The 26,128-nt window shown below is 49.8% G+C and overlaps 8 protein-coding genes across 8 annotated transcripts; all 8 read right to left on the bottom strand. All coding sequences in view use genetic code 12, as the record gives it.

Moving 5' to 3' along the window:
- Positions 1 to 129: 129 nt before the first annotated feature.
- Positions 130 to 3,174, bottom strand: GCV2 (glycine decarboxylase subunit P; the record flags this gene model as incomplete). Its single annotated transcript, XM_034158683.1, has 1 exon — positions 130 to 3,174. The coding sequence occupies one exon, from the start codon at positions 3,172 to 3,174 to the stop codon at positions 130 to 132; it is 3,045 nt and encodes a 1,014-aa protein (XP_034009523.1).
- Positions 3,175 to 5,376: 2,202 nt separating this feature from the next.
- LYS2 (L-aminoadipate-semialdehyde dehydrogenase) lies at positions 5,377 to 9,504 on the bottom strand (the record flags this gene model as incomplete). Its single annotated transcript, XM_034158684.1, has 1 exon — positions 5,377 to 9,504. The coding sequence occupies one exon, from the start codon at positions 9,502 to 9,504 to the stop codon at positions 5,377 to 5,379; it is 4,128 nt and encodes a 1,375-aa protein (XP_034009524.1).
- A 658-nt stretch (positions 9,505 to 10,162) lies between these two features.
- RAD16 (DNA repair protein) lies at positions 10,163 to 12,712 on the bottom strand (the record flags this gene model as incomplete). Its single annotated transcript, XM_034158685.1, has 1 exon — positions 10,163 to 12,712. The coding sequence occupies one exon, from the start codon at positions 12,710 to 12,712 to the stop codon at positions 10,163 to 10,165; it is 2,550 nt and encodes an 849-aa protein (XP_034009525.1).
- A 560-nt stretch (positions 12,713 to 13,272) lies between these two features.
- Positions 13,273 to 14,328, bottom strand: TIF34 (translation initiation factor eIF3 subunit i; the record flags this gene model as incomplete). The annotated part of the gene is made up of 1 exon (XM_034158686.1): positions 13,273 to 14,328. One exon carries the CDS (start codon positions 14,326 to 14,328, stop codon positions 13,273 to 13,275), a length of 1,056 nt encoding a protein of 351 aa, XP_034009526.1.
- Positions 14,329 to 14,643: 315 nt separating this feature from the next.
- On the bottom strand, positions 14,644 to 16,602 carry GRS1 (glycine--tRNA ligase; the record flags this gene model as incomplete). The annotated part of the gene is made up of 1 exon (XM_034158687.1): positions 14,644 to 16,602. The coding sequence occupies one exon, from the start codon at positions 16,600 to 16,602 to the stop codon at positions 14,644 to 14,646; it is 1,959 nt and encodes a 652-aa protein (XP_034009527.1).
- Positions 16,603 to 17,098: 496 nt separating this feature from the next.
- RIM2 (Rim2p) lies at positions 17,099 to 18,196 on the bottom strand (the record flags this gene model as incomplete). Its single annotated transcript, XM_034158689.1, has 1 exon — positions 17,099 to 18,196. One exon carries the CDS (start codon positions 18,194 to 18,196, stop codon positions 17,099 to 17,101), a length of 1,098 nt encoding a protein of 365 aa, XP_034009528.1.
- A 529-nt stretch (positions 18,197 to 18,725) lies between these two features.
- On the bottom strand, positions 18,726 to 24,389 carry DIURU_005681 (DNA-binding ATPase; the record flags this gene model as incomplete). Its single annotated transcript, XM_034158690.1, has 1 exon — positions 18,726 to 24,389. One exon carries the CDS (start codon positions 24,387 to 24,389, stop codon positions 18,726 to 18,728), a length of 5,664 nt encoding a protein of 1,887 aa, XP_034009529.1.
- A 1,028-nt stretch (positions 24,390 to 25,417) lies between these two features.
- Positions 25,418 to 26,077, bottom strand: DIURU_005682 (uncharacterized protein; the record flags this gene model as incomplete). The annotated part of the gene is made up of 1 exon (XM_034158691.1): positions 25,418 to 26,077. One exon carries the CDS (start codon positions 26,075 to 26,077, stop codon positions 25,418 to 25,420), a length of 660 nt encoding a protein of 219 aa, XP_034009530.1.
- Positions 26,078 to 26,128: the final 51 nt, after the last annotated feature.

A 26,128-nucleotide genomic window follows, 5' to 3' on the forward strand; every position in this document is an offset into this window, starting at 1 on the left:
CCTTCACTAATTTAATACTATATCCAATGTCTAAACTTGAGAAGCCCAATCAGTGATCGAATTCCTAATCATATAGCGTAAATTATATCCGATTACTATGTTCATTTCATTCTATACGTCTATTAGCGGCTACTCTTTTTCAGCCAATTCCTCCACAGAAGGACAAGTGCAAATCAAGTTCATGTCACCGTAGGTGTCGTCCAAGCGAGCCACAGTGGGCCAGCACTTGGCGGTCTTCAAGTAGCCCAAGGGATAGGCCGCTTGTTCACGGGTGTAACCACGAGTGTCCCAGTCCTTCGAGGCCACAACATCTTCCAACGAGTGAGGGGCGTTCTTAAGCACTTGACCCCAGGGTTCACCCTTAGCGTAAGCGTCAATTTCTTCCCGGATCAGCAACATGGCGGCGATGAAACGATCCAACTCAGCCAAGTCTTCCGACTCGGTGGGTTCAATCATCAAAGTACCAGCAACGGGGAACGACATGGTGGGGGCGTGGAACCCGTAGTCCTGCAAACGCTTCGCCACGTCAATGGCTTCAATGCCCACCTTCTTGAACTCACGGAGGTCCAAGATGAACTCGTGGGCGCAGTGACGCAACCCGTCGGTTTCGCCGTCGATGAACAAGATTTGGTACGCACCTTGCAAGCGCTTCATGATGTAGTTGGCGTTAAGCATGGCCACCAGTGACACGTAGGGCAAAGCCTTAGCCCCCAACATCTTGATGTAAGTGTAGGACACAGGGATCACCGACGCCAGCCCGAAAGGAGCCGAGTTGACGGCCTTGATCGATTCGTTGGTGACGTGAGGCACCTCAACAAAGTGGTGCTTAGGCAAAAAGGGCACCAAGTGCAGCTTGACACACACGGGGGCTTGGCCGGGACCACCACCACCGTGAGACAAAGCAAAAGTCTTGTGGATATTCAAGTGGCAGACGTCAGCGCCCAAGTCACCAGGGGAGGTGAGACCAACCTGAGCGTTCATGTTGGCCCCGTCCAAGTACACCAAACCACCGTTGTCGTGAACAATGTCGATGGCTTGACGAATACCAGGCTCGTACAAACCATAGGTCGAGGGGTAGGTGATCATAATCAGACACAAGCTGTCGCGGTGCTTTTCCGCTTGCTTCTTCAAGTCTTCAATGTCGATGAACCCATTGTCCAAGCACTTGACGGGAACCACCTTGAGGCCACACATGGCGGCAGAGGCAGGGTTGGTGCCGTGAGCCAGCACGGGGATCAAGCACACGTCGCGCTTGTCGTAGTCGCCACGAGAGCGGTGGTATTCACGGATAAGCAGCAACCCGGTGTACTCACCTTGAGCCCCCAGGTTAGGCATGTTGGTGGTAGCATCGAAACCAGTGATGTCGTTCAAGTCCTTTTCGAACTCGTCGATCAATTCCTTGTAACCTTGAGCTTGGTCCTTAGGGACGAAGGGGTGGATCTGGCCAAAACCGGGCATCAGCAAAGTTTGCATTTCAACCGTGGCGTTAAGCTTCATCGTGCACGAACCCAAGGGGATCATCAGGTTGGCCAACGACAAGTCCTTCAGCTGCAAGAGGTGCAAGTAGCGCAAGAGGGCGGTTTCCGAGTGGTGAGTGTTGAACACTTCGTGGGTCAAAATCGGGTCCTTACGCAAAACTTCTTGGGGCAATTGTGGCAATTCGGCGGGGAGCTGAGCGTCCTTGCCGGTGAAGGCCTTGATCAATTGTTCCAACTCTTCCTTGGTCACGGTCTCGTCCAACGTCACCGACACCGTCAGGTCGTCCACCTTGAAGATGTTGATGTTGTATTCGTCCAACAAGGTCTTGAGCAAGTCATTGGCCAGCACCCCGGAGAGCTTAACGGTGATAGTGTCGAACCACTTGTCGTTGACCACTTGGTGGTTCAGTTGGTTGGCAATGGCGTCGGCCAAAATGGTGGTGAAACCGTAAACACGCTTAGCGATGTTCTTCAAGCCTTCGGGCCCGTGGTACACAGCGTACATCGCCGAGATGTTGGCAAGCAACGCTTGAGCGGTACAGATGTTCAGCGTGGCCTTTTCCCGCTTGATGTGTTGTTCACGGGTTTGCAAAGCCAACCGCAACGCCGGCTTGCCGATACGGTCCTTGGAGACACCGATGATTCTGCCAGGAATCTTACGGGCGTACTTTTGCGAAGTGGCAAAGAAGGCAGCGTGGGGACCACCGTAGCCAAAGGGAACACCAAACCGTTGCGAGGTACCCAAGGCAATGTCGGCACCCAATTCACCCGGCGATTTGAGCAAAGTAAGCGCCAACAAGTCAGTGGCCATGGCCACGAGACCCTTATTAGCGTGGACGGTCTTGATGACGTCAGCGAACTCGTGGATCGACCCGTCGGTCCCCGGGTATTGCACAAGCGCCCCACACACATCCTTACCAAGAGCCTCAAGCTCCTTGAGCCCTTCGGGAGTCAGCAAGGGCAACTTCACCACCTTGACGCCAATGTTGTCGGCCCGCGATTGCAACACGTCCAAGGTTTGCGGGTGGATGTTGGTGTCGACGACGTAGGTCTTCTTCTTGTTCTTCAGCTGGTGGAACGACAACGCCATCGCCTCACCGGCGGCGGTACCTTCGTCCAAAAGCGACGCGTTGGCCATGTCCAACCCAGTCAACGAGGTGACCATGGTCTGGTAGTTGAGCAACGACTCCAATCTCCCCTGAGAGATTTCCGGTTGGTAGGGAGTGTAAGAAGTGTACCATTCGGGCAGTTCCAACAAGTTGCGTTGGATCACCGGGGGCAAGTGAGTACCGGCGTAACCTTTACCGATAAACGAACGAGCAATGCGGTTTTTGCCGGCCTTGTCGTGCAAGTGGGCGAGCATTTCCAGCTCGGTGTAACCGTCAAGCGGCGCCACTTGAAGGGGACGCTTCACAAGCACGTGTTCGGGGATCGACGCCTTCAAAAACTCGTCGATGTCCTTGTAGCCCAAAGTGGTCAACATGTGCTTCACTTGGTCAGGCTTGGGACCGATGTGGCGACGAGTGAAAGTGTCCAAACCGGCATAGGATACGGGAGGGTTGTATACCTTAGCGTAGTGGTCCAGCGAAGTATCGGCGGTGGTCGCCAAAAACCGAGTAGGAGCCACTGCCACCAGGGGAACTCTGATCCGAGCAGTCTTGGCGGCTGCCCGCAATACGACACGAGATCTAAGCATGGCTGAGTGGATTTCGGTGGGGCGGGTCTTGGTTAAGCTTTATATGACGGGTATTGTCATGGCCCGAGTCACCCCGAGTCAACCTAAGAAAATTGTCCTCGTGTGGGGGATTTATATTACAAAAATCACTGAAATACTATGACAATGACGCTATTTAGTGAATATTTGAAGCGATCGCCAACTAGTTTCGTCTACGCTATCGTTGTATGGCGTGTAATCAACTCGAGGTTCGCTATCAGCGATATCCCCGGAGCCGCGCAAAAGAACCGTGGGGAAGCAAGTCTGACTCGTACCACCTTTCACACGCGGACAATCCCGTTCGGCACCAAGCGAACAGCAGGAAATTTCCGCCTCAGCGGGGTGAGGCACCGATGGCTCATCTCATCATCAGGCGTCCTTCAGAACCCCTATGATCACGCATCCCTGTAGCCCGTAGATAACAAACATGATTAATTACAGTGAGGCTGAGCGATGTGGTAACACCAGCGCAAGCAACTGATACCGGCCAAAAGGAAAACCCATTGATCGCCTTAGACGTGGCGAGATGGGCCACGGCTATGGGCGGGGCATCACCCACCTTGACAAGCATGGTGGGGTCGAAATTTGACCTACATATCATCACTTTATCCCCAGTTTTGCCAATTTAAAGCTGTAGATCTACATCGGTCGTGATATTTTAGGTGGGAGTCAGGGCTGGAATTCGGTTAGCTTATCCCCCCAAGCTACGTTTCTTTCAGCCGTTGGGAATTCAGTGAGACAAACCCCACGTGACGTTTATTTGCCCCCGCCGCGTCTTAAACGTTATGAGTCATGGTCACAGTCTTTCAACAACAGTGGCGAATTAATGAGTACTTGAGGAAGTATTTGTCTTATTATGGTATGTAGTAGGTCAGGTTATTTGAATTTTAAACAATTTCATTGTTGTAGTTTCTTTGGATGTTATCAGTGCTTTCAGTCAGCTCCCCAGTGTGAGAACTATCATCAAAAAGGTGACCCATCATTACTATCACCTTTAAGATGCCTAGACAGCCGATGGTAACTAATCGTAATAACTGTCTGTTACGGGTCGATCAGATATTGGAAACCGCCTATGATGAACGCCGCCGTGCAGAGGGCCGCAAAATGGTGTGTCAACCCTCCGACTACGATGATGGTCTGGGGACCTGGCTGCAACATGACAATCGCTTGAACATGAAACAAACCTTGGTGTAACAGCAGAACAGCTAGTGCATGGCCCATTAGTTATAATTTTGGGGTCCATGGTATTCAGCAGTTGCGGGCCCCCATCATATAGTGGGGTATTTGCCTCGCCAGAAATCAATGAGCGTCGTCGTCGTCAAGCCATGCCAACTGGATTTTGTTGATTGTGTCGTTGGCTGGTGGTGGTCTTCGTTAGAGGAGCGTCGAATGTAATCGAGTAGTTGCTCAACTCGTAAGTGAGAAGCGCCCAAACAAGTTTTTGATGATGAAATTCAGGGGGAATAGTCGCCCTTTTATAGACCAAAATGAAGCGGGGAACTCTCTAAATGCACACCGTCGACAATGAGACAGGGGATTAATAAAAGCACGCCGTCGTCAATGAGACGACGGATACAATGACGAGCGCGTCCCCTCACCCAGCGTGTAGCACATTCCGCGATGGCACCAACGTCGTCATCAGCCAGAAACACAAGCCATAGCAGTGATCTTAGAACTTACTCATTTGGCTGACCTTAACTCGATTATTGCCGATATCATTTGCCCTCCAAGTGTCGGTCAAACGATTGGCAATCAAGGGATGACCAACAATACTGGTGGGGGGCAATAGCTCATTGTTGAAGAATTTCTTGGAAGATTAATTGTCCCCGTTGACGAGGCAATGCACGGGACAATCGTCTAAACCCCCACTTTAAAAACGCAAAGTACGCGTCGTCCATTAGGTAGTGAAACAGAAACAGGAGCAATGGCTTCATATCAATTTGAGCAGTTAATCTAATAACGCTTAGACAGTTTTGTTGAGTTTCATCTGAGCACCATTCTGTTGATTGTTTTCAGCTTAGATTTTCATTGCACAAGCTCGCCAAATCACTATCACCAGCGTATCACGTGACTCAACCACTGGAGTTCGGTTTGAAAAGGCGGCGCTGTATATAACTTTTAAATAATGCTCGTACATTCATAGCTCATCATATATGTATAAACTAGTGTTCTACTTCGTAGTGTTCACTTAGCGGCAGAACCTCTACCACCAGCACCAGCTTCAATCAACTTCAACGACTCTTCCGACACTTGCGGTGCCGGAAGCTTACCGCCAACATCAGGGGTGGGCAAAAAGCCAATCGCTACCAAGTAGGAGAGATAGATCCCCATCTGCTTCTCATCAACACCAGCACCTGCCAGCACATCTTCACCAGTGTATTTAGCGTCAGCCTTTAACGAGGTGCGGGCGTTAGTGTCATCCAACTCGGGAGCCTTAGTGTTTTGAGGCAAGTTGTCCAAGACAAAGTGGAGCAAGGGGAAAAGAGCCAGATCGCCGTGTTCGACAACAAACTTCTCGAGGTCAACTCTCCAGTGCAAGTAGTCGGTGCCTTCAACGTTATAGCCGTAGGTGGCAAGCAGCTTCAAGAAGCCTTGCATGGAAATCCGGGGGTGGCCGGTGACTTGAGCTACCGCCAATTGATCAGCAACAGGAGGATTAAGGGCAGTAGCACACACAACCCGAGCAACGTGGTCGACAGGGACCATGTTGACACTGTTCAGGATTTCAGGGAATTCTCTCAATTCCACAGCACCCTTAAGCATTCTCAAAAGGAAGTCATCCGTGTTAGACGCCCCCGTTTTCGAAAACCCAGTGACGTAACCGGGACGAGTGATGCACCCACGCAATCCACGCTTACCAGCTTCTCTGATGATGTATTCAGCAGCCCACTTCGACTGGCCGTAGCCCGTGCCCAAACCAGTGGCGGAACCAGCAAGAGAGTCCAGCTCAGGAACCCCAGAACCGCCTTGAGCCACTGATTCGTCGGAAAGGTGGACGAAATGGTCAGTATCGAGCGCTGACGTCAGCGACACAAACGAGAAGTACTTGGGCTTACCCGATTGACACAAGTTGAGCACGTTGACAGTACCAATGACGTTGGCATCACGCAACTTGACATACGGGTACACCCAGTGGACAAACGCCCCGTTGTGTACGATGACATCGATGGTGTTAGCCAATTGAGCCCACTCAGCATCGGCCTTGCCGAATTGAGGCCGAGCCAAGTCGCCAAGCACCACTTCAATGCGGTTGGCCCACGAGTCTTCCCAAATGCCAAAGGTCTTGGCGGTTTGTCTCAACCGTTCCATCCCCAGGGCGGCGTCCTTAGCCCGCACATGAGCGTACACTTTAGTGTTCAAGCTAGCTCTAGCAGTGAGCAAATCGCGCACGATGAACGACCCCAAGAAACCGGTGGCACCAGTGACGAACACGTTGACAGTGTCACCCAACAGCGACCGCAGAGGGTACGACTTAGCCAATTGAGTAGCAGAAATTTCAGCGGCATCCTTAGCGTAGTCAAACGGCTTTTCTTCTTCAGCTTCCTCAACCACAGTACCGTCAGCCAATTGGAAGTCGTCACCTTTGATGACTTTATCGACTTCCTCAGCAAACAGTTCCACCGTCGGGTGCTTGAAAATGACACCAAGAGGGATTTCCACCGCCAACTGCTTCCGCAATTCAAAGATCATTCTCGTGGCCAAGATCAGGTGACCACCAAGGTCGAAGAACGAGTCAGTCTTGGCGATAACCGCGGGACGGTTGGGCAACACCGTAAGCCACAAATCGCGAATCTTAGTTTCCAAAGGAGACCATTCAGAGTCGTCGGCTTCAGCACCAATTTCCAGCGCCACCGCCGCCAATTGAGCGGTATCGGGGAACGGCAACTTAGGCTTGTCGACCTTCCCGTTGGGGTTAAGCGGCAACTTAGCCATCGGGACAATGATGGTGGGGATAGCGTAAGCAGCCAAGCGCTTTTTCAAGTGGGCCTTGATGTCACGGATAAGCTCACGGTAAACCACGAGCCCTTCGACGATAGGGTCAGTGCCGTGGCCAGCATCACGCTTGAACTGTTCAAGCTCGTCACACTCACGGGGCACAATGTACGAGATCAAAGTCGGTTCTTCGTTCTTGTCACGACGCACCAAAGTGACATTTTCTCTCACCAATGGGTGTTGCGAGAGGTGGGTGTCGATTTCACCAAGTTCGATACGGAACCCACGAATCTTCACCTGGTCGTCAGCACGACCACAGCACTCAACGTTACCATCGGGCAAGTAGCGGCCCAAGTCACCGGTCCGGTACAACCGGTCCCGGGGACCTTGCCACCCGGCCTGGCGCCATTCTTCGTCACCGGAGTCAGCGTCAATCCATTGTTGCGGGTCAACGTACCAGTTAGTGACGAACTTTTGCGCGTTGAGATCAGGCAAGCCCCGGTAGCCCTCGGCCAAACCGGCAGCACGCACGTAGATCTCCCCAACTTCACCGACACCGCAAGTTTGCTTACGGTCGTTACGGTTGACCACAAGAAGCTGGACGTTTTGCATCCCCGTCCCCGCGGGCATGACGTCCTTCAAGTTCTTGAGGAAAGTGGGGTCCTTGGCCCGCGACGCAATTTCGAAGAACGACACCGACCGTTGAGTTTCGGTGGTACCGTACATGTTGACGATAGCGACATTTTCCGCCAACAGTTGCAATCTCAAGCAATCACGCTTAGTGAGGATATCTCCAACAAAGAACGCGTGGTGTAACGAAGGGATGGCACAGGTGGCTTCAGCACTCAACAATTGACCCATGGCGGGGGTCAAGTGAGTGACGGTGGCACCGTATTCCGCCATCCATTCGGCCAACTTACCCGGGGTACCAATGTCGTCACTGGTCGGGATCAACAATTGAGCACCAAGGAACAAGGGAGTGAACATATCCCGCTGGATCGGGTCATGGGCAATCCCCGAAAGCATAGTGAACTTGTCCTTTTCACTCAAGTTGAACTGTTGAGACATCCAGGGGAAGTAGTATGCCAACGAGTAGTGGCGACCCAACACCCCCTTGGGCACACCTTCCAGCCCCGAGGTGAAGGAAAGGGTAGGGTTGGAGTCAGGACCCACCACCACATCGGTAGGAACATCGGCATACTTAGCATAGGCAGCAAGACAGTCATCATTGTTACCAGCAAGTTTGCCACCAACGACCGAACCGTCATCGTTGAGCTTAAGTTGGGGGATGGTTGACACCACATTGAGCTCGTCCTTAATGTAGTCAGTAACCAACGAGTCCAACACCCCAGCCTTTTCCAATACGATCAACCCTTGAGGGCGAGCCACGGAAAGGTAGATGTTTTGTCTAGCAGGAGGGTAAGCGGGGTCAATCACCGAAAAGGTAGCCCCGGCTTTGAGCACCCCCATCACTGCCACCATCAAGTCCACCCCACGGTAGGCGTAGATCATGACAATGTCACCTTTTTTGATCCCAGTCTCTTTCAAGTAGTTACCAACAATGTTAGATGCCTGGTTGATTTGCTTATAAGTGAATGTCCGCGTCCGCGACTCAGGGTCCATGAACAGCTTAGTTTCCACCACACAAGTACGGTCAGGGTGGGCTTCAGCGTTAGCCATAAAGATATCTTGAATAGCACCTCTGTACCCCTTCCAATCGAGGTCCCGAGTGGGGTCGGGCAATTGTGCTCGTTGCGATTCAGTGACAAGGTTGATGTGAGTAATAGGGGTTTCAGGGTTGGCAGTAGCGGCCTTCAAGAATTGGGTGAACTGCTCAGCAAGTACCACCATGCGGTCACGCTTATAAAGCAACGAGTTGTAGTAGAAAGTCATTACTTTGCCGTCATAAAACACAGCAAGATCGCGCACCAGCCCCTTGACCAGCGTCAGCAATTGCTGGCGAGGCAGACGGTGTTGGAACGACAACCGGAAAAGCCCCGGCTCGTCGTCCAATTGCTTCGCTTGCTTGATTCTCAGAGCGACCTCCGTTAAACTCTGGTAGTCGACTTTTTCAGCGTTGGCGGTGTACTCAGCTTCCACCTTCTTTTGTAACTGAGCAAACAGTAATTCCGGTTGCAACTGCGTCCGCACGATAAAGGCGGGGTCTTCCGCCAGCTTATCGGTGGCAATGACGACGTCGTCGTCGCCGGTTAACCGGTAGATGAGAGCAGCAAACGTCGCAAGCCCGTCGACGAACGTCCCTGGCAATTCAAACTCATACTCCGCTTCCACCGACTGGTTGTTTGCCGGCTTCAAAAAATCATGGGGCAACACCGAGAGCGTGGGGCTCTCCAAGTATTCCTGCCAAAAGTCAACCATGCCTAGTGAAAAATTCTGGCGGCCCGATTGGTTTTATGCGAATAGTGAGTCACTACGGCAAATGGTGAGCACTGCACGATAATGTAAGTGGAAAGGCTCCCAGTTGTAAAGGAAGGTAGAATGATGGTCTAGCCGTATGATTAGAATCAAAATCGTTGATATTTTAGATCAAGATGTCACGTGGATGACACTCGCTCCGGTTTGGCGGGTGAAAATTTCACTATGGAGGTGCCGGGGCAACCCGAAAGCGGCCGCGTCGGCGAGCCGCATATTGTGGAGAGTCGGCACCAGTGTGAGTCAAGTGCGGCGATAACGATAAAATTTTGCCTTGCATATGCACTGGAATCTAATTGAGAGTAATCGTTAGGTTTTGAAAAAGCATAAACTACAAGAAGAAATCAGCAATTCCATCAGGAAGAATCATCGTAAGTGGAGTTCCCAATAGGCCCAAGAGGCCCAATCAGACTAATACTTCGAGCTACCAGCTTACCATTCGCATATAGAAACCAAAAATACCTGACTCAATTAAATCCTCCATAACATGTATCTGAATGGTAATGTTTGCGTTTTTTGCTTAAATGATTGCGACAGTGAATCATCAAAGAATACTATTAGGTCATACGGGTACTCTGATACATTTATATACATGTAGAGCTTGCTACTGGAACAAAAACTGCAAATCGTCTGGAGTGAGTCGATTAGCAGCTGACTCGTCTGCGTTAATCGTCGCTTTAATCATGGTTGCTTTCTTCTCCTGCAATTCAATAATCTTCAGCTCGATACTATCCTCAATACAGAACCGTGTGATTCTGATCGGGCGTTTTTGACCAATACGATGGACACGGTCCATTGATTGCCATTCAACGGACGGATTCCACCAAGGATCCATCAAGAAAACCTGAGATGCTTCACACAAATTGAGTGCAACACCACCGGCTTTGAGAGAAACAAGGAACACTTCTACCTGCGTATTGTTCATGAAGTACTTGATGGTGGAGTCACGCTGTTGAGGAGTCATCGACCCACTCAACTTAACCGTTTCGAAACCTGCACGCTTCAATCTCCACTCGATCAAGTCCAACATCAGGGTGAATTGAGAGAACACAATCAGTTTGATAGTATGCTTGTCCAGTCTGAGTCGATACAACTCCTCCACCAACGCCTCGATCTTTGTCAGCGATCTCCATTGGCCACCATGAGCCCCTTGCGTAATCCGATTAACAATCAGTGCCTTGGCAAACATCTCTTCATCCACTTCAAGTGCTGGTTGTTCCAAGTCAATTGATAAACCAATGTGACAAACAGGACAGGTCAAGTGCTTTTCATCACCGACGAACAGTTCACAGTAATCAGTAACGCAAAGCCGACAGAAACGGTGATGGCACTTCGATTCAATAGGCTCTTCAGCTTCGTCGTCACATAACTGACACATGATAACCCCTTCGACACGGCCCAAGTCACCAATATTGCCTCCCACTTTCTTCAATACCAAGTCTGGGTGATCCGCAATTTGTCTCATCCGAGTGATTAACGTAAAGATATTAGCATAATTGTTAAGCACCACCCCTTCAGCAACAAAGTCATTGAACTTACGCTTCGAGTCACTGTACAAAGATTGGTACAAATCTTTTTCTTCAGGGTTAAAGTAGTCCTTACGAATCTCCACCACCCTAGGAGGAAGACCCAAATCATCAGCTCTTTCAAGTTTAGTACGACGCAACATGATTCCTTTGAGAAGAAGACGCAAGTGATAGAAACTGGTAGCACCATCACCTTCGATACCATACTTTTGAATGTTTTTCAACATGAAGTGATTGAAACAGTTAGTGTGCAACATTGGCAGATGGCCACACTCATCACACTTCCGTCCATTAGAAAACATCCACTCCTCACTAGCGCAAGGGCATTTGTAACAGTAGTATTTGTTGAAAGGTTCGATACGCATGAATCGGATGAGCGAGTACATTTCCAGAATCCGGTTCTGCAAAGGTGTCCCCGATAAGCACCATCTTTTTTGGGTATTAAGATGCATCGCCGCTCTTGCCGTACCAGTGTTACGGTCTTTAATATTATGAGCTTCATCAAGTATCACCCGGTAAAATGGAATTGCATGGATCGCACTCTTTTCCTTGACTTTCCGCTCTTTACGTTTGAACCCGTACTTTTCTTTACGGAACACCGATTCAAGCACCGCGTAGGAAGTGAGGATAACGTCGTACTTCTCCAACTCAGCCACATTAGTAGGACGATTAGCACCATGATACAAAAGTACTTTAAGCATGCCGGGTTCAGTGTGGGCTTCAATTTCATTTTTCCATTGCATAAGCGCCACTGTCGGTCCGATTACTAAATTAGGTCGCTTGGAACGGTCATGCATCATGAGGGCAATAGTTTGAATGGTTTTACCCATACCCATTTCGTCGGCAAGCACCCCACCGTGGAATTCCCCTTGCTCCTGACAAACAAGCCAGTGCAAACCTTCAAGCTGAAACGGCAACAAATTAATGGTCATCCCCGGTGGTTGAGTTGCCCGCTGCACTGGAGCACGTCCGAGCGATTCTAAATGAACAAACACATCCTTAAGCTCGGGGTGCTGTTCGTATAATTGATTAGTAACCCGAGTATAGTATGGAATCTTAGGCTTAGCGGGCTTCTTTTGCCGCGGTTTCCGTTTCGCCTTAGGTTTCTTCTTCTTGTCGCCGTCTTCTTTACCCAACTCATCGGCTGGAGTTTCTTCCTTGACTGAGTCTGAAGCTTCACGAGCCATATCCCGAGCCCGAGCCGCTAGCAGTTGGTCGTCCTCATCTTCAGTAGCACTATCGAGCTCGATGGCCACATGTGCCAGTCTGCCATCACGTTCCACTTCTCGAGCACGTACCAATTTTAGTTCGCCATCGGAGACTTCAGAGTCTTCCAGCTCCTCATGGTTATCGTCAGATATGTGAAATTCGTCATCTGATGACTCCTCTTTGATTTGCCGCTTTTTAGCTTCAATAGGAGATGCTTTCGGCTGTCTCAGCCGTTTGGTGGACGCTCTAGTCTCTTCAACTTTGACGAACTGACTGAGATCGATCTCATCATCACTCAGCTCAGCGTAGGACACCAGCTTTTCCCTAGTCTGACGCCGGCGCCGCAGGGGTTGGCTGACGACAAAACCGCCACCGAGATCGTCATCACTATCGCTAATAAGGGCACGCAGAGGGGGCATAATGAGGAGTGGAAGCTCCAGTAGCGATGATAAGTGATGGCGTCACTGTCATCAGGACCTACATATAACCCCCCAACGCACCGTGTCTACAGTCATGACCCATGCAGGCCGATAAGCGGAATTCCTGAGACGGCATTCCATAAAATTTTTACACTGCTGGTCTCAGACGGACTGCTGTCAGTTCCTACTAACGACGCTAATTTTGAAATAAAATTTTAGCGCATCTACAAATGTAGTTGACAGAACTTATTGATTTTTCACGGAGACTTCTACGCTTACGTCAGTCCCGAAATTTTCGTAAACGCCCAGATGCAGTTTGTGGCGAGGCAAAAACGATTGCCGTTTGCTCTACATGGCGTAACTTTAAGTTGTTTCGTCTCACGTGGACCATACATTACGATGTACATTTGGGCCGAAGCAAATTTCTTTTTATTTGACTAAAGTAGAATGGGGTACGACGTGGGGGACGGCTTGTGTTTAGCTGCAGTTTACAACGAAATGTCATGAAAACTTACCTTTCGTGCCATTATTATACATCTATCATGCAAACGTGGGATAATCTAAACAGCCACTTCCTCGGTGAGAGTTTCTTTGGCTCTCTCCGATCTTTCCGCATCAAACAAAAAGTCGTAGTAGGTCTTGTCGTAGGTGTGCACCCGGATGAAACCATCTTCCCCACCACTGGCATACCCGGTGCCATCGGGGTGGACGGCCACAGTGTTCAACGGACCGAAATGACCCTTGACACGACCGATTTCATCTTCGAAGATCTTGTGGTAGAATCTCGCCTCGAACTTACCCTGCGACTCAGCAGTGGTGGTGACATTACGGGCTTCTTGACCCCCACCCAAGATAACAAAGTCCTTCACCGGGGTGATCGCGGCAGTGTTCATCGGGGCATCGGCCTTGTACACCTTAAGAATTTCGAAAGTTTCCACATCGACCAAGACAGCACAACGGTCCTTGGACGAGGTAATGAAGTAAGTGGAGTCGGGGGAGAATTGGACGTCGGTAACGGTGATGTTTTGATCTTCGTTGTGAATACCGTGAGCTTGGAAAGTGTCAATACGTTCACCAGTGACAGCGTCGTACTTAGAAACAAAACCATTGTCGTGACCAGCGATGATGTACTTGCCATCACCAGTGAACGCAGCCACGGTAGCCTTGGCGCCATCCTTGGCGGTCTCGATCACCAACGAAGGCTTCGTCAGCTGCAGCAGACCTTGCTCGCGATTTATGTCGTAGATGGTGATGGTACCAACGTGGCCCATCACTTGGTCGGCAATCGCCAATAACCGCTTGCCGTCGGGAGAGAAGTGCACCCGTCTCACCGGCGACGGCAGGTCCCAAGTGTATAAGCATTCCCCAGTTTCAACCTTCCACAATTTGACGGAAAGGTCACCAGCACCAGTGGCACAGTATAACGTTTCCGGGTCGACATCGATCGACCAGATTACCCCCTTGTGGCCTTCCAACGTGCCCAAACGTTCCCCGTTGGACGAGTACCAGATACTGGCGGCGTTATCCTTGGCCACCGAGAACAAAAGGTCGCCCTCCCGGTTGTATTTCACTTGGGTCAACGATCTCTCGTGACCCATAAGTTTGATCGGTCTCATGGCGATGTGTGTAAGGTGGGCGTGGTAAAATTTTCACTGATGAGCGCGAATGTTAAAGTGGGGAGGATAGATTTGGAACGCCATCGAAAATGGACGAAGGTGGCCGATTTGAAGTAGTGTGAATGTTTTGGACTAATTTAATGATTCAAATCAAAATCAGATGGATGACTTAGGGGACACTCTTTCGCTAAATTTAGATACATACAGAAGGTGAGACACCGCGCGACGATCATTAGACGTGGACACCACTTTTATGATGAGCATGAGAAAAACCTAATTCTTTTATTTTGAAATCGTAACCTATTATCTATATATTTACTCACCGGTTTGGCCTTCGAAAACCTTCAAGTTCTTGGTGGCATCGTCCCACAGAACACCATCGTAAGTCATGGCCTTGATGGCGTCAACGACATCTTCGAAAGTGCCTCTCACTTGCTTAGTGGTGTCACGGTCTCTCAAGGTGACCGAGTCGTCCTTGACGGAGTCAAAGTCGATGGTGATACCGAAGGGAGTCCCCAATTCATCGTTTCTGGCGTATCTCTTACCAATGGAAGCCGAGGAGTCGTCCACCTTGAAGGGAAGCTTTTGCTTTCTGATATAAGCGCTGACCTTTTGAGTGATAGGCTTAAGTTCAGCAGCGTTGGAAAGAGGCACCACCAACACCTTGGTGGGGGCCACCAAGGGAGGAAGCGACAACACCCCACGGTCGGCATCATTCTCACGGGTGTAGAACGAGTGTTCAAACAACGAATACAAGATACGACCAATACCGAACGAAGGTTCAATGACGTTGGGAGTGTATTCACGGATGTGCTCGGTACGAGTGACCTTGTCAATCGACACCAAGTCAGAGTCGATTTCGACCTGCCCCACTTCAGGGACGTCGGCGGTGATCTTGCCCGACGACTTCAATTCTTGAGCCAAGTCTTCAAGCTCACACTCGGTTCTCAGGGTCAACCATTTTTCAACAGTACCGGCATCCTTTCTGAACTTGGGACCGAACTTCTTCTTTTGAATTTCGCATTCCCAACGTTCGACAGTCTTGGGTTCGGGGAGAGGTTCTCTGACCACCAACTTTTCATTGGTTCTGGCGGCGTGGACCGACAAGTCGTAAGCCGAACGGTCAGCGCAACCGATGGCTTCGATCCAACCGTACAGAGTGTGCAATTCAGCGTCCCAGCAGTCCGAGGCGTAGTGAGCCATTTCGTTGGCCATGTGTTGTCTGAAACGAGTACGCTTGGGGTCGATACCGATGCTGGCCAAGTACAAGGCGATTCTGGCAATGAAGTAACCCAAAGTTTCGTTGTCGACCATGCCTTCGGCGACGGCATCACCGATGGACTTTTCCACAGTTTCGGTGTGACCAGATTCTTGAACATGCAGGGGCAAGAAGTTAAGCTTGACATCCTTCACTTCGACGAAACGGGGGTGCTTCTTGTTTTCAGGGTCGACAAAGTGTTCGATTTCAGCCTGAATGAATTCTCTCACCCGCAACAAACCCGATCTGGGGGCAATTTCGTTTCTGAACGAACGACCGATCGAAGCAGAGGCGAAGGGCATCTTTTCGTTGTTGTAGTCCAACAACTTGCCAAAGTTCAAGAATTGACCTTGGGCAGTTTCGGGACGCAAGTAACCCTTCAAGTTACCCGAGGGACCGATGGCAGTTTCAAACATCAAGTTGAATTCAACGGGAGGTTCCAACTTGCCGCCGGTAGTGGGGTTGGTAATGTCGTACTTGGCAATCAATTCACCGAGAGCGGGACCATCGTAGTTGTCAATTTGGGCAAGAATGTTTTCGTATTCGGCAACGACTTCATCGTCAAGCTTCACGTTCTTGATTTCCTTGACCTTCTTCTTCCGCTTCTTCTTGTCTTCATCTTCTTCCTTGACTTCTTCCTTGATACCACGGGCAGCCTTGTCACCCTTCAATCTCGCTTCCAACACTTCTTCGACGAGGTGATCAGCTCTGAAAATTTCACCGGTCTTAAGATCCTTGCACATCCAGTCGGCGAACTTGTCGACGTGACCCGAGGTCTTCAACACTTCATAGGGAGTAAGACAGGTGCAGTCAACCTCCAACATGTCCTCTTCGAGGATGAAGTGCTTCCGCCACACGTCAATGAGGTTGGATTGCAACGCACACCCGGGGGGACCAAAATCGTAGAACCCGGACACACCGCCGTAGATTTCAAACGAAGGAGCATAAAAGAATCTCCGCTTCAACACTTGCTCGAGAGCTTCCCTCGAGAACACTTGGCCGGCTTGAGTCGACATTTTTGCTAACCGAGTTATAAATGACAATGTGAACGGAGGGTTTTTAACTGAAAAAAATCGCGGGTGCGCGGCCGATGACTCAGTTCGGAGCGGGGAGGGGTAGACGAGGTCCGACTCATAGGGTGTAATAAGTCAGGCTAGGGGATTGTCGGTTGCTATATACATGGTCACACTTAAAGTTACTGATTACGACCTCGACGCGCTGCTCTCGAATGCATCGTATGAGTCATTATTCAAGCAGAGTGTATGTGTGGAAAAGGGGCATTACACAATCGGGAAACGCCGCTGCCATCAATTCAATACCACTTGCAATCGCTTGCATTATTTTCTCAAACAGTCTAGGTCACCTAAGGATACAAACCTTAGTCAGCGTAGCCCAAACATTACAGATAGATTAACTATTTTTTTATTACGTCACAACCATCCTGACGATCCTACCCATATATACAAGAAGATACACTATACACAGTCATCAACATCATTACCACAGGGAACATCACGACAAGAGTCTCACCACGAGTTCCCAGGTACCAAACATGATGATTGAGTTTGGCACCGTACGCAACAAGTGAGGGGTCAACCCCCCGTACATCAGCGCCAATCCTTCCTCCTTGATCACAAGACGGAAGCATTGGATAAGCCCCGTATATTTGGGCTTACCATTTTCCAACGGCGCTTGTCTCAATCTCGTTCTTACCACTTCATGAGGGTAAGTAATCAACGACGCGATGAACTTAGCCGCCCCGGCTGCCCCAGAGCGGGCCGCCCATTCGAATACATGGTCCAGCATTGTTTTGTTGGCACCACTGAGCCCGTGACGTTCGATACTCCGCTTGTGAATAAATAGACGCATGCGCTCGTAGAGCACCCATTGCAATGTCGACTCCACCCCACCCAAGTATGATGCCAGCAACCCCTTATATAATGCAGTAAACCCTTCGTTTTTGATGACACTGGTAAGACACTCCCACAGCAGCTTATATTGACGAGCAGTGGACTTGTCAAGCTGCAACCGGGTCTTGATCAACCAAATGGGGTTGGTAGCCGTCAGGGTAACGAACCCGGCATTGATACCCAGTAATAAGTGTACCCAGGTCGCCTCAGGGTTATCAGTGTGTTGCTGGATAAAGTGCTTGGTGGCACCATAAGTGAAGAAGTTGATCAGCCGAGCAGGGATAACTCCCACCAAATTGGGACCAAGCCCCTTGAAAAGGGCCCGGGGACCTTCCTGAACGTAAAGACCTTTGATGAGCGAGAACGTCTCACTAAAGTGTTGGTAAGCCTGCACGATCGGGTTGTGGGATTTGGGGAGACGATTGTAGGCTTTGGTATACATATCCAGCTGCAACCGGGTCTTGACCACGTCAAGAGGACAAGTCGCCACTGCCCCCACCATACCACCGATGCCACCGGCGACAAAGTGGACCCAGGGAGGAGTGACGCCGACGGCCTCCGTCACCTCGGCGACACTGGGACCTTCAGCAGGCTCCACTGACCGCATGGTACTCAGTTTTTCATCGCTGACAAGATAGGGATACAGTTCTCTGGCGTCGCTCTCTAGTTGTTCAATCTCGTCAAGCTGCTCCTGCTTCATGGCGACTTGCTGCGGCTGCGATTTTTCGCGATGGGGCGGTGATGTAGGCATGGTTAAGCGAAGGTTGCCAAGAACAATTAGAAGACGGGTTATTGAAAAAGAGTAGGTAAAGAGTGTGAGAGGTTGTTAATTAGTGACAGGGCTCACATGGTCGGTTTGTTAGAAGCACTGATTATAGGAGGTCGACAAGTGAGATTACTCATCGGGTTTGTCATAGTGAGCATACCCCACCAGTAGAGAAAGATATCACAATAATGAGGGTGACCCTGGTTATGAGTGAACAATACGTAACGATTTCATTAAAACCCTGGTATAAAGGGTTAAGTTGTTGATTTGGGGGGTTGCCACTTAGGTAGGGCCAATCCATTGCATATGGACCTCAGGGTGCGGCATCACATGAAGCAATCGAAGCCGCCACCTACATCTACGCGCTTTTGAAAGGTTAAATGATCTTGATGATATTCGTTATGTGCACCGGGCAATTCGTAACTATAACATGCAAAAGTGGTTTGGTTAAACCGGTACCAGGTTACTTCAACGTGCGAATGAAGTTGTCCAAGTTGTACTCGTCTTCGTACTGGCTCTCGTCCCACAAGTCGGCCAACTTCTCCACCGCCAGCGCCGCCTTGCCAGAAAGCCCTTGTTGGTTGACATCTTCGGGGAGGCTGCCTTGTTCTTCTTGAGGACCCTGTTCTTTGATAGTCGCTTCGTCGACTTCGAACAAGTCCAACAATTGATTAGTGTCCATCAGCAGCAACCCAGCGTTTTGTTGGTTAACAATTGTCAGGGCAATGTTCATCTTAAACTTTTGCAACCCCAAAATCTTCTCTTCCAAAGTGTTCTTGGTGATAAGACGGTAGACGTTGACCACCTTCTTTTGACCGAGACGGTGAGCTCGATCCATCGCTTGTAAGTCGTTCATGGGGTTCCAATCGTGCTCAACGAAAATAACGGTGTCGGCCCCAGTCAAATTGAGACCTAAACCACCGACCTTAGTGGTGAGCAACAACAAGTCGATTGAGGGATCGTCGTTGAATTTGCGCACAATCGCTTGCCGATCACGAGGATCGGTACTACCGTCCAAACGCATGTAAGTAACCAGAGGCAAGTACTTCCGCAAAAGCTCATTTTCGACAATGTCCAACATATCCTTAAGTTGACAGAACACGAGAGCTCTATGCTCTGAAATGACACCTTCGGCCAGCAACAATTGGTTTTGCCGTTTCGCCGGCTCAACATCTTGAACGCCAATACCGCATTCCAACAACAATGTCTTAAGGGACAAGAGCTTAGGGGCGTGCTCAATGGCTTTGAGCGCCAGGTTGTGCTTAGTCAAGTACTGATTAACCTCGTCAAATTGAGGGTGATCAGGCAGCACCACAAGCGCGGGGTGGTTGCACAACTTTCGCATGTACTGAAGAGCTTGGAACACATGCGTCTGTCCACCAGCACCTTCAGCTTTCGCCGGCGCGTCATCCGTCAGCTTGCTCACTTCTTCCTCAACCACCTTCTTTTGCTTCGTTGCAAAATCCTTGTACAACTTCTTTTGCAAGTCCAGCAACTCACAATAGTAATCTTGAATGATCTTAGGAGGCAAGTCCAGTAACACATCTTCCTTGAGACGTCTCAACATAAACGGAAGAACTTGCTTGTGCAACGACTCTAGCGCCAAGGCACCGGCCTCTTGTTCCTTCAGCAGGGTCTTCAGGTTTCTCAGTGCAGCAATAGGTTTAGCAAACTTTTCGTGGAACACCTTTTCGGTACCCAAAAACCCGGGCATCAAAAAGTCGAACAACAGCCACAATTCCAAGACATTGTTTTGAATGGGAGTACCCAGCAAGATGAGACGGTGTTGAGCACGCACTCGCTTCACCAGCTTCGTCAACTTTGATGCCAGGTTCTTAATGATGTGACCTTCGTCAAGAACACAATAGTTGTAGTCGATGTTGGTAAGGTGTTCAACATCATTACGACAAACATCATACGACGTAACGACAACATCAACGTCAGCAAGTTGAGAGCGAAGCGCTGATCTTACCACCGGCCCACCAGCATACACAAGCACCAGCATGAACGGAGCATATTGCTGAATTTCTTGTTCCCAGTGACCAGTCAATGAAGGAGGACAGATGATAAGCGTAGGAAGACGACGGAACTCGTCCTTCTTGGTCTTCTCGTATTCTTGGGCACGTGTGTAATGGTCAGAACTGACAATACAGATTGTTTGAAGAGTCTTACCCAACCCCATATCGTCACACAAAATACCATGCAAGTGGTACTTGTTGAGGAATGCCAACCAGTTAACACCTTCCTGCTGATACTTACGGAGCGTGGCTTTGATCAGCACTGGGAGTTCAAAAGGTTTGATCTTTGTAGGGTCCATCATCTGCTGAATGAAGTCACGCTCGCGATCTCTACCAGCAAGAAGCAGCTGCGGCATGTCAGGAGGATCAGGGATACCCGCTTCTAACGGAACCAACTTGATGATAGCAGCGAAAGTGGTGGTCGCTAACACCCGCACATCGTGGTCAACATCTGACATCCGCCCAAGAACGGGAACGATAAGGAACACCACGTAGGGTAAGATATCGGCACCCATTGTGGCACTGATGTGGTAAATCGTTTCAATGGCACCTTGACGCTGAATAGGATCCAGGGCATTGGACAACATTGGCAAGATTTTCTCGACCAACACGGGGAAAGCTTTCGCAGGCATCACTTGAGCGACGGTGGCGAAACACTTTGCACACAGATAGCGGAATACCGAGTATTTCAGCTTAAGACCACCGACAATAACGTCAAGCTTGCCTTCCACGGCAGGGTACAACAGCGGGTCAAGTTGGTTGAGTAAGGCCCGCACCATACCAAGGGCGTCAATAACACGTTGACCGCGAGCCTCATCCTTGATGAGCTCAGATTGGTCAGGAATGGCCAACTCATCCAACTCATTCAACATAAGCTGCTTAAGCTTGGGGACCTTGTCGAAAAGATCAGGCCCGTAAAGCAGAATGAGCAGCAGAAGCGCAAGCATAGCCCCATTACGCTTGATCTTAGCCGCCGCCACTGCTTTTTCGTGAGCAGCAATGTCAGCAGGATCAGTTTTAGCCTCCTCTTTGCGAAGACTAAGAATGCAATCAGTGAACTGAACGTTGTGGTGAAGCTCGGGCACCTCCAGGGTGTCAACGCAGAGAAACGCTGCCAAGTTCTTGATGATTTTGTCAGCGGCGGTGGCTTTATCTACCGCGAGTAATTCGTCAATGAGCGATGCCACGGCTTCAGCCAGCTTTTGTTGCAACACCTGCATAGTTTCCCCTTTCACCAGGTCCATAAGTGAACGAATGACATTATTGAGTTTCTTCGGAACCCCAGCGAGGGCAAGCGCCGCCAGCGAACATCCAGCGACGATAGCGGTACGCCGATTCAGCGCCACCGATTCAGCTTCAGCAATTGCCTGCTCAAGTCGATGCTTAGCGTCATCCAACGCCTGGTTAGCCAGCATTCTATAGGTAGCCAGCAACAGTTTCTTGAGCTTCTCAAAGGTTTCGGTGGATATGGTGCGAGCGTTTTCCAAACTGAAAGCCCCGGGCCCAGCTTCAGGCTCACCCTGAACGATGACGGGAATTTGAGGAATTTTCTGAGGCGGGACCTTAGCCACCGTGACAAACACGTCAAATAAAACCATACACGCCAGACGCACAGCTTTGAGGGTGGGCACCAATTCCCGGAAATGAGGGAGGTCTTCGGGCTTCTGTACCACCTCCATAAGTGGGTCAACAAACCACAGTTGGGCCAGTTCGGGAACCGGTTTGTCCTGCTTCTTGAGCTCCAGAGCATAGTCATGGATCACGAGGGGAGCCAACAAGCGCAGAGTTGAGTGCGACAGATCAAGGTAATCGCCAATCAGGCTAAACACCGTTTCGGGTCGTCCAAGGTTGGCGAGAGTCATGCCAAAAGCCGACGCCGCAGCGCAACGATTGTTGACGAACACTTCTTCACCGAGTAACATCACATCACCCTTAAGCATCGGTAAGTCAATGTTAACTTTGAAGTCTTCTTGGGGTACCACCGCTTTGGGTTCATCAGCTTTCCGTTTGCGAGGATTGCGTGCGTGTTGGTCATCGATAGTGTCTAACGGACCCAACACATTGCCCAGAGGACGAATGATAAGTTGAGGGTTCATGAGATAGTTGTGACGGGCAAAACCGATGGGAGTCATCAAAAGTTGGAGCGTGGGTAACCAGATGTTGGCGAATAATTCGTCCAAAGGAGGAAGCACGCCCGCTTCAGCCGCAAGAACGGCCTCTTCGATTAGTCGACGGTACACTTCCAATGACAACGACATCACTTCGGCATTTTGTTCAACCAACAAGTTTTGAAACACTAAGCGCAAAGTTTTGGGTTGAATCCACAGCTTGGTGTGAATTTCGTCAATGCGGAGGAATTCAAGCATGGTCTTGAGCACAGCTTTACGGACTTTGGAAATCAGGTGACGCAAAAAGGGGAAAAGACGAGGAACCAACTGTTCAAACAGCAGCTCAGGATCAGTCTTAGCTTCCTTTTGTATGATCTCGATGACCTCAGGGTGGGTGCAGAGCTTAGCCAACAAATCCATCACCAGACCAATCAGTGCCAGTAAATCGTCACGCAAATTGGTCAAACAGTTCCAGATCACCTTGACAAGAGTATGGATCAATTCCTTCTTGGAGGTGACAAACTGCAGGGCAATCGGAGCCAACGTCAATGCCGCCACCGCCTGGACATCATCATCTGGTTCATTAAGCCCATGCAATACCAATTCAACTACCTGGTCCAACACCTCGGAGTGAGCTAAGAGTACGTCAGTGCGCACCAGGACAAAGTAACGCACCCCTAACATACCCCCGTGCTTAGCTTCCCAGCATTTAGCAGTGATTCCCTCTTGGAGAACAAGATTGTAGAGACAGTTGAATGTGCGAAGCGCTGTAGTCTCATCCAAGTGAATAAGTAACGCAGCGAGGGTTTGGGCGCCCAGTTCACGAACTGGCGCAACCACAGTATCACTGACGTAGTCACCGAAACGGTCAAGCAGGAAAAGCACACATAATCTCACTGCCAAATCCTCAAGGGTGGCGGCATTGTTAGCATCGTTGACCTCACGCAGATTCTTCGCGATGCGACCAGCACCCTTACCATGAACCTTGACAAGTTCACGCAAACCGAGGGCGGCACCATGACGCACCTCCCACTTGTCGTCAAAGAGATCAGCCAAAAGCAACTCGTACACGCCTTGGAATTGCCACACGAGACCTAAGACCTTTTTGTGTTGCAAAATGAGCAGATTGACTTCAGGGGCTTTAGCCTCGACAACAAGTTTATCGTGTTGACTGTGCATGTCGAATTGAGGTTCTTCCGAAGATACATCGCCATTCTCGGCAAGTTGTCGTGAAAGCAGCAGCTGTGATATGTCAACTGCCCGTATCCGCAGATTCAGCTTAGCACTGACTTTTGCCCGGCGTTTTTGCATTGCCTTGAGTCTTGCCAGCAGTACCGGCTTCGACGACGGCGCAGCTTCCGCCTCTTGTTTGACTTCGGGCTCACTTTTCACCTCAGGGGTAACGGGTGGAGATGGCAGCGCAGGTTGGGCTGCAAGCGATTCTTCTTCCATCAACACTCTTTGTTTTTTAATTCGACCTAGTAACAGGCCGTCACCATAGCTGTCGGTAGCAGTGTCGCTTTTGTCGGCAAGCAAACGTTTACCCAGCTTTATGAGTTCAGCGAGGGAGAATTGGTCGAAGGATACCAAATTGTTCATCAGTTCCAGGAGCTTGGCGAGCTCTTCGTCCTGTTCTTGCTTAATATGGAGCTCTTCTTCCTCAATTTTGATGTGCGGGCCCGACAGCTCGGCGTCGATGATGGTGTCTTGTATGATTTCCTGCTTTACCTTCTCATCGCCAGCAGTCTCCAATTCTTCGGCCTGTGGCAGGTTGGGATCACTGGGTTCCACATGGTTAACGATCCCCCCGAACGCCCGAGCTGCGGCAATTCTTGTTTCCCATTTTGTCAGATGAAGGTACGGGTAGACGCGCCCTAACAACAGGATGACTTCTTCGGGATGGCCTTTGGCGAGGTCCGCGAGCTGATCGGCAGCGGTGTTACGAATAAACGGGGTCGACCCCGTCTCTAGGAGCACCACCAATCGGTCTAATCGCGACATACGTTGGGGTTGAAGTTAGAGTACGGTAGGTCTAGGTTGGGTTCTACTACCTGCTTGGGGATTTGTGATGTATTTATACAAATTCGCATTCAATGAAGGCGGTGCGCGCACGACCCTGTAAAACTATTACCGCGACGACGAAAATATTTTCCATCACATCTTGATGAGATGGTCATCAGCGATGGTCGTGGTTAGTTCACCAAATAGGTGGCTTTCGGCCGTTGTATAGCTAATAGAATGCTTGGTACATCGTCAACATTACAAGATGCTGTGTCCTGCAGGAAACGCGTAAGGTTTAACGTTAAGTAGCATGGAAAGATCTACCTACCGATTGAACGACGTGTTTTCATCTACATATCGAACCTAATGCTCATGTGAAGCCATTTGAGTGATAGTTTTACTAGTATCGGCTAGCGTTTACGTGAGTGGATGAGGGGTCACCTCGTCAACGCCACCGACGACGCGAGGGATGACCATCGTATAGCTTCACATTACGTGTCCTTTCCGTAAGCGAGTATTGGCATAAACTCGATCTTCCTTCAGTAGCATCAAACATACGCTCGTACGTTCGCGATGTACATTAACCCAATATTGCAATCTGTTTTGACATCGTCGACGTCGTCTCTATCTACACGCTGAGATGCTACTGTCATAAGCGAGAGCTCTATGCAATTCAACAAGCTTCGACAGCTACTCCAATTAATAGAATACATGCATTGATGCTTTCTTCATTTTTTTTTACTTTGTTTGGTCAACTGACTCAATTCGCTATGTATCATTGGCGGAATTTATCTGCCGTATAGCCCGAAAAAGCACTTTATGAAATCGAGTCCCACGTCGACTGAGAGGCACTACGAGGACGACGTCAAGTTCCCAAGGGAAAGATAAGCCTTTATTTTGAAAAGATCTTATCCACATCAAATAATTGGGCACTAGTAGAGCTTACCTTCATGACGATAAGAATTGCGTTCTCATAAACATTCATGCAATTCCATTGTTAATATATTCTAGTTTTACCATATATAATACTACTTAGAGAACTTCAGCTCCCGGGCCAGTCTCACTTCTTGCTTCTTGGCATCAACTTCAGATCTGCTAGCGTTGAATGCAACGTTGGTGTCTTGGTTCATGGGGTTTTCAGGAGACTTCTTGAACTCCTTGAACAAAAGGTTCTTGTATTGTTGCAACCGCAACCCCGGTTGTTCCTTACGGATCTCCGGGAGACGACGGTCTTCGAACGCCGCATACGCAGCCTTCACTCTGCGCTCAGGGTGACGGTCAATATCCTTGTTGGCCACACCACCTTCAGCCAGAGTCAAAGCCAAAGCTGCCAAGGCATCGTCAAGCCCGGATGCCAGCAATTCGGGGATGTCGTTGAGGAAGTCGTCAATTTTACCCGCACGCTTCGCGGCGACCTTAGCGGCGCCTCTAGACTTCGAAGGGTTGGCCTTTTCTTCAGCAGCCAACAATTCTTCACGCTCCTTCTTTTTGCGGGCGGCTTCTTCCTTCTTTTGCTGTTCAAGTTCCTTCTTGTTGCTCTTCTTCTTCAGCCCTTCATCCCACTTCGCGGCTTCGGCGGCTTCGAGACGCTCAGCTTCAGCTTGAGCCTTAGCGGCAGCATTGGCAGCCTTCTTTGCGTTACCAGCGGCTTTCTTTGAGTTTTCTCCGGCGCCCTTGCCCTTACCCATTTGGTTAACTGTGAGGCTCTAGATGATCGAGATCGGATTATCAGCTTATAG

Source organism: Diutina rugosa, assembly GCF_008704595.1.
Source record: "Diutina rugosa strain CBS 613 chromosome Unknown scaffold5_size317247, whole genome shotgun sequence".
Taxonomy (NCBI): domain Eukaryota; kingdom Fungi; phylum Ascomycota; class Pichiomycetes; order Serinales; family Debaryomycetaceae; genus Diutina; species Diutina rugosa.